This window comes from Harpia harpyja, chromosome 14, assembly GCF_026419915.1.
Source record: "Harpia harpyja isolate bHarHar1 chromosome 14, bHarHar1 primary haplotype, whole genome shotgun sequence".
Taxonomy (NCBI): Eukaryota; Metazoa; Chordata; class Aves; order Accipitriformes; family Accipitridae; genus Harpia; species Harpia harpyja.
Window position 1 is genome coordinate 36,257,918 of NC_068953.1, and position 15,710 is coordinate 36,273,627.

The 15,710-nt window shown below is 52.3% G+C and overlaps 3 protein-coding genes across 4 annotated transcripts in view; 2 read left to right on the top strand and 1 right to left on the bottom strand.

Annotated features, from left to right (window-relative positions):
• ETFA (electron transfer flavoprotein subunit alpha) overlaps positions 1-13,422 on the bottom strand; it is a 44,076-nt gene extending 30,654 nt beyond the window's left edge. The window contains exon 1 of one of the 2 annotated variants that reach the window (XM_052807648.1): positions 12,948-13,422. In XM_052807648.1, coding sequence (XP_052663608.1) covers positions 12,948-13,007 — 60 coding nt within the window. In that variant the 5' untranslated portion in view covers positions 13,008-13,422. Of the gene's footprint in view, positions 1-2,829; positions 2,939-12,947 lie in introns of those variants that run through there. The other variant, XM_052807649.1, reaches the window with a different exon arrangement.
• Positions 1-15,710, top strand: part of FBXO22 (F-box protein 22) — a 183,062-nt gene that overhangs the window by 160,365 nt on the left and 6,987 nt on the right. The gene's annotated exons all lie outside the window — the stretch shown is intronic.
• On the top strand, positions 12,477-15,692 carry ISL2 (ISL LIM homeobox 2). Its single transcript, XM_052807647.1, has 6 exons — positions 12,477-12,648; positions 13,691-13,880; positions 14,090-14,352; positions 14,463-14,746; positions 14,858-15,028; positions 15,192-15,692. Exons 1-6 carry the CDS (start codon positions 12,591-12,593, stop codon positions 15,306-15,308), a joined length of 1,083 nt encoding a protein of 360 aa, XP_052663607.1. The 5' UTR covers positions 12,477-12,590; the 3' UTR covers positions 15,309-15,692.

Here is a 15,710-nt window from a genome sequence, read left to right on the forward strand (position 1 = left end):
GGTGTGTTTCAGGCTAATAAACCCCTTTATCTGAATTCTCTCAGGCTAAAAAAATCAAAAAGAAACCCAGACATGCATTGTGAGCTATATATGACTGAAATAAAATCCACCATTTTCAGAAACATCAGGAAATTGAAAGCTCTGAAATCAACAGGAACTCAAAGACTCAATAACTGTGAATACTGGGTCCCCCCAAAACACTGTAAAGACAAAATAAGATTATCTGCTCAATATCACTAAAAATTATGCAAGTGACATTTCACTTTATTCAAAACCTATTATATAGTAAAATACTACACTACAAAGAGAGAAAGAAAACCTGACAGTTAAGACCACTTTCACCTGAAGATTTCCAACAGCTTCTTAAGCACATGCCTATTACTTTAAGCCAACTCTAAAGCATCTCTTGCGCTCACTCCCCCCAATATTGCAGAAACAAATGCAACTTTTATTCTATCTGGACCTTTAAAACAACAGCAGAACCCTGAAATATTATACAAAGCAAAACAGTTTTATTAAGAAACAGAGAGCCACAATGTCCTTCACTCTTTCACCCTGTTACTGAGGGTTTTTTGAGGGAGTGTGGAGCTAGAAGTGAGGGAGACCATGAGATTGATCTATGACTTGAAACAGTCAAGACTAACACTGCTTGCCCTTCATGAATATCCTTAGGATAAATTCTAACTTCAACACAGGTTGAATAACAACTGGATACAAAACTAAAGGCATGGTATTATACCCACCTACAATCAGCTTGGCCCCCGAACTGCTGTGTAATGTCATGTAAGAAGAAAAAAAGAAAAAAACCCAACACTGTGAATAGGCAAAAAGGCAGACACTTGCTTATCTGATAAAAACGATAAACAGAGAATGCTGAGGGAATACATTATCTGTTTGTTGTTTTATAAAGGTAGGAATGTGTGACCTCAAAATACCCCTTAACTAAGTCCGCAAGACAATCCTGATGATCACAATTTCCTATCATTACAAGTTTGGTAGGGACTTCAAGAGCTCATACAAAGCTCTCCTCCATCAGATGCTAAGCCACCGTACCTCTCATTTCCAACATATCATCTAGCTTATTGTTGATGAAGACTCCTAGGCAAGCTATTCCAAAAACTTACTATCCTTTGAACTAGAAAGGATTTCTTAATGTCCATCTTAACTCTTTGTAGCTATCTTAAATAGCTTTCTTGCAATTTAAGCCAACTGTTATTATTTTATCATCCATGGCCTGGTGAAATGGCTTATTCCCACCTCTGCACCAATTTTTTGTGTATTTGCAGTCTCGTATTCCTCCTCAGACCTCCCATCGTTAAGTTATGCAACTCCAACCTTTCCTCGTTGCTCATACTTTACAGGTCTCTCGCATCCTGTTTTTCTCTAGACTTTATTCATTCTTGAACTGCACGAGCGTCAGCAGTGCTGAACTGCAGTTTGCTGTGCCTCTTTTGCAGACTACATTGTTACCCACACACTGAAGATGCACACAATGTTCTATTGGCTTTATTTCATAAATTTATGAGTTTAGATGGATATGGCTGAAAAACAAGGAGCTGACCGCATGTTTCCAGAACATGAAACTGAACTGTGCAGTGATCATGAAAGTATAATTTACATAGCTGTACCGTACGTTCTAGGAGTTCTAGAGATCAAGACCTTTGCTTTGCAAAGCCTACAGCCTAACAATAACTGAAAGACATCAATGATTACAACAGTTATAATTTTTAGATTAACTAAATCATGTACGTCCTGGTCTACCTTTGCTCTTTTTTTAAGCCATTCTTAATACCTGAAACCGATTAATATGTCCGTAATTCCTATTTTAGAGCTGTACAGAACTGCAATACCTGTAAAGCCTTGGAGAGCTCAAAATGAAACTTGCGAGATTTAAAGCTCTTTTAGAAGGGCTACTTACACACAGTTCTAGTGGAGGGAATGTCTTGTAGTGCACGCTGCGAGATCCAACAGATATTCAGGGACATTTCATGAATCATCTACTCCATTAACCTTGAGCTCACCTAGTCGTTAAATTTGGTAACATAGCCACCATGACACATCAAGCAGCAAACGGCCTCCAAAAGCCCAGCAGTCCTCCCAGCTGCACAATATGAAGGTCAATATGGAAAAGCAACAAGTGTTTCACATTAGCTTTGTCTGCAGGTTGTGACAGTTAAAGCAATCACAGTTCTGCACAGCTGTGTTCGTGTGACTGAGAAACACTGTATTAACCTCTCAAAACCCCAGAAAGCCTCTCCTTGAGCCACATACGTCTTTCTAACGTTGTCAGAGTTTGCAATAACCAACTGCAAGAGTCTCTTCAGCCGTAAGGAAAGTACCCCCGTTCCTCACCCAGTCCTGTACGAGGGTGGATGAGAGCGAGCACTCCGAGAAATTTAAGACCTCCCTTATGGCTACGTTAGCTCTTCACAGAGGACAACAATCCTCAACTCTCGCCTGCACTGCGCACTGGGGAAGGCTTCTTGAACACCCGGCATCCACTCAGAAACTTTACTGTTAACAGCCACGCTGCGGGAGAGAAGCAGAGTCCAGCGGAGGACTTCGGCCCCGGCGGCGCCTGCTGCTCGCCCCCCCCCCCCCGGACACCCCCATCGGCCACCACCGCCGGGCGGGCCGACGGCGGAGGTCGGCCCCGCCCCACCTCTGCCCCACTGGGCACGGGCCCACACGGCCGGGGCGGAGGGAAGGCAACGGACCCCTCAGCACCCCGCGGCCGGTCGCCACGCCGGAGCACGCGCACGCACACCCCCACCACCACCGGCCGCGGCCGAAGCGGCGCCGCGCGCTTCCCGCCCGCCCCGCACTCACCGCCCGCCGCAGGCGCTGCGCCGCGACCGCCCGCAACATGGTTCCACCGTCCCGGCCCCGCGCCGCTCTCGCGAGAGCCCCGGCCCCCCGCCCCGCCGCCTCATTGGCCGGAGCGGCGGGCCAATGGGTAGCGGCAGAAAGCGCCCCCCCCCCTCCCTCGCGGCGGGAGCTGGGGGGGGAGTAGTGGCGCGCGCGGCGGCAGTTGGAGCGGCGGGTGCGGGACGGCTGGCAGGGCGCGCGCGAGCCTTCTCCCTTTTCCTCCCCCCCCCCCCCCCCCCCTCCCGCACTGTTTCCGCGAGGAGTTAAAGCCCTTTAAAGAGAAGAAAACAACAGGAAGTGGAGTTAGGCACGCAAACGCCTATGCTCCAGACCAGATCCTATCCCCAAGCCAATAAAAACGTGCCTTGCGAAGAAAAGGCAGGGGAAAGTCTTCATTTGCGGCTGTGGAACCAGCAGAAGTCTGGGAGGCCACGGCCGGCACGGGCAGGCTCCCAGCCCCAACCCTGGGGACACGTCCAGGGCTGCCCACAAGTTGCCAGATCCCCCCCCCCAGCTCCCCACGGCATTAGACACGCAGCGAGAGCAAAGGAGGTAACATGGGGAAGGAGCGTGTGGTGCACAGGAGAGGCCAGACATCATGGTGCTTCCCAAATGTCACAACCCGCCAGCTGTCCAGTCTGACAGCTTCACAGTCCAGTCAGGTAACACCAGCCCAGGGCGGCGTACCCTCACCAGGACAGATTTACAACTGCCTCACCCCTACCCCTGCACTCGGCCCTGCAACGGCATTGGAGAATAGCTCATTTGCTCTGCATATTTTATAGATTTTTTTTTTTAATTATTATTATTATGATGTCTCAGAACCAAGGCAAGACATTTTGTGCCTGCCCCTTCCACGGCACCAGGGTGTGCCAGGGGCCAGGCTGGGACTCCCTGTTTTTTCCATGCCTCCAGATTTTTTTTCCAGGTAGCAAGAAGAGGAATTTAAAAATCAATGAAGCAAAGTTTCAGGCCAAATTCACTGCTAAAATATGTGCTGTCACGCTCTGAAAACCTGGTGTCCTGGAGAAGCTGGCAGGAGCCACCACACTGGACTAACCTGTCTGCCAGCCCAGGAGCCACGAGCACACGTGGATTTGAGATGTTCCTGACTGACTTCCCATTCCAGAAATCACTAGATAGTGAGCCACAAATGCAGTTTCTTCCTTCCCATCCTGAAGTGGTTTAGAGAGAAAAAAAAAAAAAAACAACCAACAACCAAGCAAACCTTGAACAATTATGGCCACTGGACCATTCTTCCTAGAATAAGCAGTGATCTGCAGCATGTCAGTGATTCGTTCTGCATTTCTGAGGTGCCCCGTAGAAAAGCAAAAGGCAAATTGATCAAAAGGGCTCTTCAGCTTTGCCACAGCCTTGGCACAGGATCTCCTTTAAAATTTCTTCTGCCACATGATTTTCACATCAGACGCCAAAAAGTACTACTGCTTTACAGCAAAAGCTAACCAGGTCCACCAATGCAAGCATCTGAAGGGACAATTTACTTTGTCTCAAATGCTTCTATAATATAAGAAAAGCAGCTGTACTGCACATTCCAGCTTCCTGGCCTCAAAGCACTACCTAAGCTCCCCAAGCCCCGAGGGACGGCTGCAGAGAGAAGAGCTGAAGGAGGTGGCAAACCTCCTTCAGGGCCTGTGCCTGATTATATGCATTAAAGTAGCTCCAGGGCTGGTCTAACTTCTGCCCAGGCCTGGCTCCACCCTTCAGCCAGTCCCAAAAAATGAAGAGAACAGAATGAGTATTTAGAATCATAGAATCATTTAGGCTGGAAAAGACCTTCAAGATCATCGAGTCCAACCATCATCCATGCCCACTAAACCATGTTCTGGAGTACCTTGCCTGCGTGCTTTTTGAATACCTCCAGGGATGGTGACTCAACCGCTTCCCTGGGCAGCCTATTCCAGTGTCTGACAACCCTCTCAGTAAAGAAATTTTTCCTAATATCCAACCTAAATCTCCCTTGCCGCAACTTGAGGCCATTTCCTCTCGTCCTATCTCCAGCCACCTGACAGAAGAGACCAACACCCACCTCACTACAACCCCCCTTCAGGTAGTTGTAGAGAGCGATAAGGTCTCCCCTCAGCCTCCTCTTTTCTAGACTAAACAGCCCCAGATCCCTCAGCCGCTCCTCCTAAGACTTGTGCTCCAGGCCCCTCACCAACTTGGTTGCCCTTCTCTGGACACGCTCCAGCACCTCCATGTCTTTCCTGTAGTGAGGGGCCCAAAACTGAACACAGCACTCGAGGTGCGGCCTCACCAGTGCCGAGTACAGGGGAACAATCACCTCCCTGCTCCTGCTGGCCACACTATTTCTGATACAGAGGCTCATACTTGGGGCTGCCTGTTGCATCTCCTGAATTGAGCAAATGACCGGGTAAAAGGAAAAAAAAATTGTTTTCTTGAAGATGAGGGGAAGGAGGATTTTTGCTGAAGTCACAAGTCCCTGAGATGGGTTTGAGAAGAGGATAAATAATTGAAGCTGCTCTTTACCACCAGTTTGAGAGATGGTTAAGGTGCAGCATAACTCTTTAGAGATGTGAAGTTTTATACAGTGTAGAAATCCCTACCTGCACCCTAGGTAATCCAACAGAAGGAACAACAAAAGCAAAATAAGGATACAAAATAAGAACATCCTGGGCATCCTTAATTTGGCCATTATATCTTGTTAATTAAGGTGTTTTACTCATTAAAAGCGTGGCACACAATTTTGTAATCCTATTTTAAGCTCCAAAACTGAGCTTCCAACATGCACATCTCATGGGGATAAAATCCTTAATAAAAAGAAACAACACATGTACACCTAAAAACCCCAAAGCCCGCAAACAGACAAACCCATCTCATCCCAGTTTGTTTTTTAATACCTCAGACTAAAACAAAAATGTGAGCTACTATCAAAACTGACCTAATTGCATCATAGCTCACAATAAATTGATCCTTTCACTATGTACCTGGCTTAATAGCATACATTGTATTTTCATGAGCAACTGATATCACCACCCTTTAGGTCAGATTTCAAGGTGTAGTGTCGCCAATCCAGAGACATGACAGGCTTTTTATTATGTTTTCTGTTTATAATTTTGATTCAAAACCTCACTAACACTTCAGATGCACATAATCCTTACTGAAACTGGCTTGATGCGGATTATACCCTGAAGCACAAAGGAAGTCTTTATCACTTATGGCCAGTGTTTTAGGAGCTTATAACTGTAATTAGGTAGGAATTATATCAGCATGATCCATATTAGCTGAACTGTGGCAAAAAGCTTTCTTCTATTTGACCTTCCCGCCTAGGGCATGACAATAATAAAAATGGTAAAACATGCAACAAACAGGTGCCACTGACGGTAGAGTCACTGTCCACTGCAGGCAGAGGATAGTACTCTGTATTTTGAAAGAAAAATTAATCATTAATTAGTGGAAGCAGATCATTGTATGGTGCATTGTTATCCAGGATTATTTCATTAGGATCTGCTGACCCAATTTCTGCATTGGAAAGGGAATTACATTTTTTCACACTGTTGGGAGGGGGAGAGGGGGAAGAAAAAAAAAAAATCATTAACACAGATTACTCAAACTTTTACAAATATGGTTGCAAGCAAGAGCAGGTACCTGTATTGGTTATTTCTACAAAAGCCAAACGAAATGAGAACCATTACAAATATGTAATCATGTCTCCACTAGAATCGGATTGGTTCCCTTAAAATACATAATTCCTAATTAAAACGTATGGAATACAGCTAATACAGCCTCATGACTAAGGGATTTAGTGGAGGACAGGAATTTTTTTATTACTGCTATGACGATCCCCTCTGTCACAGGTCATCCTTACTTACTACTCCTGCAATCACCCTGGGGATAGCTGACTCAGATAAATTAAAAGAGCTTCATTTGGGAAGCTTCCCCAACACACGAAAGGATTCGCCTCCTAATCTGTCAAAATCCAATAACGTTAAAGCAACTGCAACCTGCTTACGGCTCAGCGGGGCTCTCCGAGCCAAAGGGGAGGACCCGCAGCCCAGCACCGGATGGGCGGCAGCAAGGAAGGACGGGACAAAAACCCACCTCGGAAGCAGCAGCAGCAGAGATCTCTGCTGCCGAACTGTTTTGCGCCCAAGCGCTGCAAGCTCGCGTGAACCAAGTGGTTCAGCCACCCCAGAACACTGCCCGTCCCCCTGCACTCACCCCGTCCCAGCAGCCATGAACATGGGGACCCTCTGCACGACATGGACCCCCATCTCCCCAGGGTCCTGCTCTCCGCTCCTCATCCTCACTGGCACAAAAACACATCTCAACATATCTGACATTTGAGTTCCTTTATAGTAAAACACCACCACAGGTGTGCTTAATGCTCTGCCCAGATCATCTTACAACCACTCACCTGTGTGTCTCAGATCAGCAGCTAGTCTTTCATGAGGCCTTACAGCAGCCCTCTGGAAGGGGACAATGCCGTGAGCCCCATTTCCAAAGTGGAGGACAGAGCTCCCCAAAACCACCCCGTAGCAGGAACAACCCTTCTACTGACACTGAGCCTACAAAACCACCACAGGCAGCTGTTTTCCCTTTCTTATAAACTCTCACTTGCTGATCATTTGCATGTGCTGATCAAGTAATGAGGGAGTCAGGGAGCAACATGACATCACATTTGCTGCATGTTCCTAGAGAAAGAGATCACCAGAGGAGTTAAAGAAGCCCCTTCTGCTGAGGTCACAGGCAAAAAGGGACTTTCTTAACCTCCTGGAAGCAAAGGCTCAGGTTACCTTAGAAGGCAGCTTGTCCTGTCCAGGAGTGGCGGTGGTTTGTGCGGACAAGGGAAGCGGGGAGAGGTCTGCTCCCCTCCCAGAGCAGACACCTGTGATGGGCGTTCGGCGACCTGCCGCCCTTCTCCGGTGCGCAGCTCGCCTTGTCGCTAATGGGAGATGCGTGTAAAATTCTCTGCCGGGTTAACAGCAGCATTATTTTTTAAACAGGTAGCTGCTTTTTCTGCCCATTACGCTGCTGGAGAGGAATCCAGATGCCACTGTATTCCCGCTCGTGCCAGCCCAAGCCGTTCCTGCATAGGCAGGGACAGCCAGCGCGTGAAATCACCCCAGGGGAACAGCCCTTTCCATGCCTGCAAGCACTTCAGGGAAAGTTGCTTTTTCCTTTTTTCCTTCAGTTTCAGCTCAGTGAATAACACTTCAGTGCTAAGCGCAACAGCTGCAATAGGCCTCTGTTTTCAGTGGTTTGGGACCTGCTTCATTTTTGATACTTTTATTGCAAAGCCTGTGAGAGAGGAGCACCTTCTGGTGAAGTTACCTGCTGCTTATGCCAGCCGGTGATGAAGGCTAATGCACCTCCCGCTTGCCCTGTCACGAAGTCTAAGATGCTACAACTTACCCGTTGCCTTTAATCCCGCAGATAATGGCATAATGAGATCCAGTGCCTAGGGGTTGAACCTAAAATATACACTTAATTTGCCATTTCAGTGAAAGTAGTTAACAAGCAGGATGGCTTCGCAGGGAGTGGGGCAGCCTCTCCCACACTGGCAGGCTACATCAAGACCAGATGCATCTCTGGGAGACATGACTGAGGTCAACCATAAATTAACAGGCTCACTGCGAGGGGAAAAAATAATAATAATGGGTCCAATTGCATGGTCTGGTATGAAGGAGACCAGACAAGATGGGCCAATAAGTCCTTTCTACGCCCATGAACTTTCTGAATCCTTCTTATCCGGAGGGGGGAAAAATGGCAAGGGGTCCCTTTGCCATTTTACCATGGCTGATTCTTAATCAATAGCAGGGCTGGCAGTAGCTCTTGTGCAATACCACTTTCCCCAGAGCTGGGCCCTCTTCCCCTGCAATGCTCCCAACCCCTGCTGGTCTCAGAAGAATTGAGCCCAAAGCTCCACATAGCAATTCAAATGCATCACCAGACATTAGGCCACCGGGTTAACCACTGTTTAATTTCGTCACATTTGTTTGTGAGTTATGTACGTGCCTTTCTTTTGTCAACATCTCCTTTTAAAAAGGATATTGATTTTGTTTTCAAAGGCTCTCAAAAATAAAATGAATGACTACATTCTAAGGAAGAGTCATTTTCTCAACAGCTGTAAATAATTTATTGTTCGCAACCCACCCAGATCAAAAGATACTTCATCAACTGATGTGGCAAAATCTGGTGCAAGCTGCATTTCTATTATCTCAGATCCAATTAACCATTTGGAGCAGACTAAAACATAACTAGATCAATCCAGAATCAGATTAATATCCAATCCATAATCACATTAATCACAATCTGTCCATAATTAGCCATCAGATAATCCCATTGGACAGGAGGTGACATGCAGTATCCCATTATCTCATTAATTATCTATTTTCAGTATCAGACATTGTCCCAAAACACAAGGAAATGTTTTTTAAAGGAAAAATGGACAGGGACTTTTCTCCTTTTCCTACCGGCTCACCACTGAAGCCCCCAACGATTTGATGTTGGACTTTTACAACATTTCTTTATTTTCATATGTTCTAACTAAGAGCTGGTTTTTTGAGAGTTGTCATCTTTTTAAATAAAATATGATTATCTTAGGAAGATGGATAAATAAAACATTTGTTTCATGTGAACAAGTTTATGAAAGAAAAGAAAACGCTTCATCAAAGGTTTTAATGGTAACATGATAACAATAGCTTTGCAATGCTAAATCTTATTGCAGATGGTTCCTGTCCTTTTTGTAATGTAAGTGAAATTGTGTTCCATCTGTTTTAATTTTATAATGGACTTAATCCATGGCTGGCTCTGAAAGAATCAGCATTTACTGCCTTTGCAATCTGCTGCAAACAAAAAAATTGTTACCGTTTCCCCTTTCTAGAGGGAACTTGTATTTCTATTTGGGAGCAAAAACCAGAGAGTTGCTCCGTAGAGAGTGGGAAGCGCTGTCAGCCAGCCTCACTCCGCGGCCAGGCAGTCCCTGCCAGCTCTCGCACCAAACCCGACCGGAATTACCCCGAAAGCGATTGGAAACTCTGGACGCTGGGTGAAGGAGAGCAGGGAGTAATCGGTGTGTCAGGAGAGACTGCATTTGGTTTTGACTAGCAAATGCTTCCAGCAGTTCCAAGCGACCTGAAAGCGGTTTTTCCAGAGGTTGCTCCTGACCTGAATTATTCTAAGGTTTTATGATGTGCTTTCCCTTACCCCCACCTCAGATGAACCAACAATTAACCTGTTTGTAAAATGTGGTGGTATCGGGCTGGTTTTATGCCTCTTGGCATTACCTGTTGTCATTTTAAAGTTTTTCATACATCACCTAGAGGAGGTTCAGGGCTTTCGGCATTTCCCTGGCAAGTCCTTTTTTGGGGTTTTCTACTAAGCTGCCCATGCAGCGCTGCCCACCCCATTCCTACCTGCCCGGTCACAAACCCAGTCCAGTCCCACCATACCTGCTTGGTGTCAACACACCGCTCTGTACTCACACAAGTGTGCCTGCAGCACAGCGTTGCGCCGGTTTGGAAAAGTTTGGCTGGCTCAGCTGTAACCTTTCCTATTCCTAAGCTGATGGGAGGTTTGGGAGAGCAGGGAGGACCCTGCCCTCGAGTGAGAAAAGGGTGATGCAACATAGAGCATCCCTGCCAAGCTGCTGTATTCTTAGACGTGTCTCATTCTCCTATCACTCTGACATTTTATTTTTGCATTTTATTGTTAACACATGCAGATACTGACTCACTCAGGACTCCGTGGATTCCGGCTCAGACTGAAGTCATCCTTCTGCACCCCCTTTCCTGCCAGGCATGGGCAGGACACCCCGTGCTGCCCCACGGCCATGGCAGCACTGTGGAGGTTCCTGTCACCCATCCCACGAGGTCACCCCGCTTTGAAGAGCCAGCCAAACTTTTCCAATGCCCTTCGCATCGCTCACCTCCCAGCTCATCTCTGTCGCTGGCAAACGAGCCACGCTCACGGCAGGCAGCGGTCGGACCACAAACCCCGACAGGCGCCACGGCCACCCTGCCACTGCCATGCAGGCCGGGGACACGGGGGCTCGCCCTGCCCCAAGGACGTCATTGCCACACCGCACCTCTGCACTGTCGCACATGCAGGGGCAGGCAGGGATGCCAAAATCCCATGGCAACACATGCCCCTGCTGAAGTGGGCACCCCAAACGCCATCCTGCTTCTCCCCTCGACTCTTGTGCAAATTTAAGTGTTTGCTTTCGACATTTGGGGTCCTCAAAGGCGCAGCAGCTTCTGGGGTTTCGTACCTACAGGGTGCCCAACTCCTACAAAAAACAAGTGCTTCAGCTGGAAAACCCATCCTGCCTCACTCCTCCGAGCAAAATGAGCACAGCCTGCCCTTCCTGAGCCAAAATTTAAAGTCACCATGTCCTTCCCAAGCCGTACAGGTTGGTCCATGCCTGTCAAATTCCGTGTGTAAAATTAAGAAGGTGATTGCATGGAGGGGAGGGGCAGGACTGAAGCCCCACGACAGCAGCAATCTCAATTCCAGCACGTATAAGCTTTCACGGACCTTTTGAGCTACTCGTGCCGCTGTGCTGCAAAGTCTTTGGGAATTTAAAACTGAGTCAAAGGCCGCTGAAGCACTCTCCCTATTTTTCTGCTAATGCACAGGAAGCCCTTGGAGACTGGGGGGGAGAGAGGGAGGAAGAATTAATACAAGGGATAAAAAAGCAACAGGAGAGGTTCAGCTGCAGACGCGGCATGGGATCAGGTGCATGAAAACGCGGTAAAATACTATTTTTTCCTCTAATTTCGACTCATCATGCAGCTGCTGCCCGCGACGGCTGCCCCGACGATGCCGGCGGTCCCGTTCGGGTCCGTCGGGGCGGCCGTCCCGCGCACCGCCCCCCGACCACCGGGGAATGGCTCCGCGGGCGCGCAGCTTCGAGCCGGCGTCCCCCGCGGAGTCCCCTTCTCGTCTGCCGCGGGGATGCGCCTCCGCGCAGCGCCGGCGACTGTCCCGCCGCGTCCGTCCGCGGGCACCTGCCTGCGGCACGCCGAAACGCAGGGAAAAGGGACAACGAAATAAAAGGCGAAGGAGAGGGGAAAGAACAGAAAAAAGGGAAACAAAAGAAGGAGAAAATAAGAGGCGAAGTAAAAGTCAAGGGAAATAACAGGCAAAACAGAGGGCGGGGAAAAAAAGCTAAAATGAATCTCCATCTCCTCGGGCTGCCGATGCCGCCGTCCCCTCCGCGTAGAGGGCCGGGGCGGCCGGCCAGGCGGTCGGAGGGTCCCGCGGGCGGCCGCGGCTGCCGGGTGGGTGCCGCGGCCTCCCGGGGCGCAGGGCGCTGAGTCGCGCACCCACCGCCCCCGCGGAGGAGCTTCTCCCGCGGCGCTCAGGGCTACCCGCCCCGTCCGAGCCGGCGTCGGGTCACACCAAGCCGGGCTTCCACGCGGGGCGGCGTGGCGAGTCCGCTCCGCGCCCCGCGCCCCGCTCCGCGCCCCGCCGCGCGCCCATTGTTCACCACGGCCAATCCGCGGGCGCCCTCCCCGCGGCCGCCAATCGCCTCTGGGGGCCGCGCGGTGAGGTCAGCGCCGCCCCCCCCCCCCCCGCCCCTCCGGCGGCCGGTGCGCGCTGACATCACGGCGCGGCCCGGCGGGGCGGGCCCGGGGGGGCGGGCGCGGCCCCCGCCCCGCGCGGCGCGGGTAGTGGTGGAGCGGCGGCGCCGCATCCCGCATCCCGCATCGCGGCCGGTGCGCAGGGGGGCCGCCCGCATGGTGGACATCCTCCTCCCGCGGCCGCTCCCGGGCGCCATGGGGGAGCCCTCCAAGAGTAAGTGAGCGCAGCGCAGCGCAACGCGGCGCCGGGGCGGGAGGGAGGGAGGGAGGGAGGGATGGAGCGGCGGGACTCTGCGGGACGCCGAGCTCCCCGCCGCCGACTGCCGTCGGGCGGGCTGGCGGCCGCCGTGCCGTGCCGCGCCGCCCCGGACCCGCGGGCGCGGTGACAGCGCCGGGAAGGGCTGCGGCACCGCGGCGGGCGCGGGAGGCTGCGGGCTCGGCCCGTGGCATCTCCGGCGCCGCTATTCCCGTTGGTGCCCGGCGCTCCCCGGCCCCGCCGGCTCCTTTTCTTACCGAATGCCTGTCCTTTCGGCTCTCGGCGCTGCCGATCTCGTGTCTTTCTGCCGTTTCCATTTGTTTCTCTCCTTGCCTCTGCGTTGTCTTTCTTTCCTTCCCTCTTTCCCTGCCCGCGTTACCGTTTTTCTTTCTTTCTCTCTTTCCGTGTTTCGGTTTGTCTTCCTTTTTTTTAAAATTTCTCTTTCCGTTTTCATTTATTTCTTTCTCTTTCTGTTCTTCTGTTTTTGTTTGGGTTTATTGCTCTTTCCGTCTCTCTGATTCCTTGTCTCTTGCTGTTTTCATTTGTCCGTGTTCCCATTTTAACTGTGTCTTTCTGGGTTTTCGCGGGTTTTGTTTCTCTTTCCGTCATTCCGTTTTTATTTCTTTTTCTTCCTTTAACTTTTTCCTCAGCTTCTGTTTTAGTGTTTCTGTGTTTCTGCTTTTATTTCCTTTTCCGAAATTCTACTTTTATGTCTTGGTCTTTCTGCATTTATTTCCCTCAATCAAGTTTCTGGGTTTTTGTGGTTTTGGGTTTTTTTTTAGTTTCTGGCTGTATTTATTTCTCTCCTTTCGTGTTTCCGTCCTTTCCTTCTCTCTGTGTTTCTGTCTTTATTTCTTCTTTCTTCCTATTTTGAAAAAAAAAAAAGAATAAGTAAAAAGGAAAAAAAGTTGTTTTTTTTTTAAAGTGGTTTTCCCTAATTCCTGGCGCTTCTGCTCTTGCACGTCGCTGCCCCTGACTGTGTCCCGCTCGCTCCCGGCAGGGCGGCCGGGGCTGGCCCTGTGCGCGGGCTGCGGGGGCCGCATCCAGGACCCCTTCCTGCTGCGGGTGTCGCCGGATCTGGAGTGGCACGTCGCCTGCCTCAAGTGCGCCGAGTGCGGGCAGCCCCTGGACGAGACCTGCACATGCTTCCTGCGCGACGGCAAGGCCTACTGCAAGCGGGATTACAGCAGGTGACCCCGAATGCGCCGACGCTCGTTAAAAAAAAACCCAAAAAACCAAAACCAAAACCCAAATAACCAAACCCCGAAAAAGCACAAAAGCCCCTTAAGCCCTCCCTCCCGCCCCCCGAATTTTCCCCAAACGACGACCTGACTCTCGGCCGCCGGAGCCGCCCCGACGGCGCGGCCGCGGACCCTGACGGCGCGTCGCCTCCCCGCAGGCTCTTCGGCATCAAGTGCGCCCAGTGCCGGGCGGCCTTCAGCAGCAGCGACCTGGTGATGCGCGCCCGCGACCACGTCTACCACCTGGAGTGCTTCCGCTGCGCCGCCTGCGGCCGCCAGCTCCTGCCCGGCGACCAGTTCTGCCTGCGGGAGCGCGACCTGCTCTGCCGCGCCGACCACGGGCCGACCCCCGACGGCTCCGCCGCCGCCGCCCGCGGCCCGCGCAGCCCGGCGCTGCCACCGCCCGCCGCCCACCTGGCAGGTACCGGCTTCCCCCTCTCGGGGCGGGCGGCGGGGAAGTGGGGGGGTGGGGGGGGTTGCTGTGGGCGGGCGGGCGGCGCTGACGGTGAGCGCCCTCCCCGCCCGCCGCAGAGCCGGTGCCCGGGCGGCCGCCCGCCCCGCGGCCGCCGGCGCACAAGGCGGCGGAGAAGACCACCCGCGTGAGGACGGTGCTGAACGAGAAGCAGCTGCACACGCTGCGGACCTGCTACGCCGCCAACCCGCGCCCCGACGCCCTGATGAAGGAGCAGCTGGTGGAGATGACGGGGCTCAGCCCCCGCGTCATCCGCGTCTGGTTCCAGAACAAGCGCTGCAAGGACAAGAAGAAGTCCATCCTCATGAAGCAGCTCCAGCAGCAGCAGCACAGCGACAAGACGGTGAGCGCCCGCCCGCCCGCCCCGCCAGGGAGGGAGGAGGTGGTGGTGGCGGGGGCTGGTGGGGTGGTCGGGCTCGGGCGGCAGCCGCGCTGAAGGCCCGTGTGCCCGCAGAGCCTGCAGGGCCTCACCGGGACGCCGCTGGTGGCCGGCAGCCCCATCCGCCACGAGAGTGCCGTGCAGGGCAGCGCCGTGGAGGTCCAGACCTACCAGCCGCCCTGGAAGGCGCTCAGCGAGTTCGCCCTGCAGAGCGACCTGGAGCAACCCGCCGCCTTCCAGCAGCTGGTGAGCCGCCCCTCACCGCGCCGGACCGGAGCGGGCCGGGCCGGGCCGGGCCGGGCCCGGCCCCCCCCGTCGGGTCGCGGGCAGGCCCCGGCGCTGCGGGAGGGGGACGGGACGGGGGCCGACCGCGCCGGGCCCTCACCGCCGCTGCTCCCCCCCCCCCCAGGTCTCCTTCTCCGAGTCCGGCTCCTTGGGCACCTCCTCCGGCAGCGACGTGACTTCGCTGTCTTCCCAGCTCCCCGACACCCCCAACAGCATGGTGCCCAGCCCGGCCGAGACGTGAGGCGGCCCGGCCGGCCGCCCGCCGCCGCGGGACTTCCGCATGCCTGCGCTCCCTGCATGAGACACCCGGCCCCGGGCCGCTCCCAGAGCGCCGGACAAACGCCTTTGTTTTTTAATTATTCTTATTTAAAAACAAACAAAAAATATGTTACTGACGGCCAAAAAAGCACCGGGATCCTCGCCGCCTTCACCAGACCGGAGAGAGAGCCCCCGCCCTGGTTATTTCGTTGTTTTGGGTTTTTTTTCCCTGCGGATTTCGATGTTTCTTTTCCCCAAAGAAACGCGGATTTGCCCGCTGGAGCCCGGCACGGTGACAGGCTGCCTCGCCCGCCGCTTGTGCCGGGGACGGCTTTTCTTCCCTTTTTGGAAGGGAAAAGGAAAGAAAAAAAAAAAAGAGAATACA

Excerpts from the sequence above, each read along its gene's own strand:
- ISL2 (XM_052807647.1), top strand. The coding sequence starts at position 12,591 with ATGGTGGACATCCTCCTCCCGCGGCCGCTCCCGGGCGCCATGGGGGAG. Across the intron at positions 13,881-14,089 it reads TGCAAGCGGGATTACAGCAG|GCTCTTCGGCATCAAGTGCG; the intron begins GTGACCCCGAAT and ends GCCTCCCCGCAG. Across the intron at positions 15,029-15,191 it reads CCGCCGCCTTCCAGCAGCTG|GTCTCCTTCTCCGAGTCCGG; the intron begins GTGAGCCGCCCC and ends CCCCCCCCCCAG.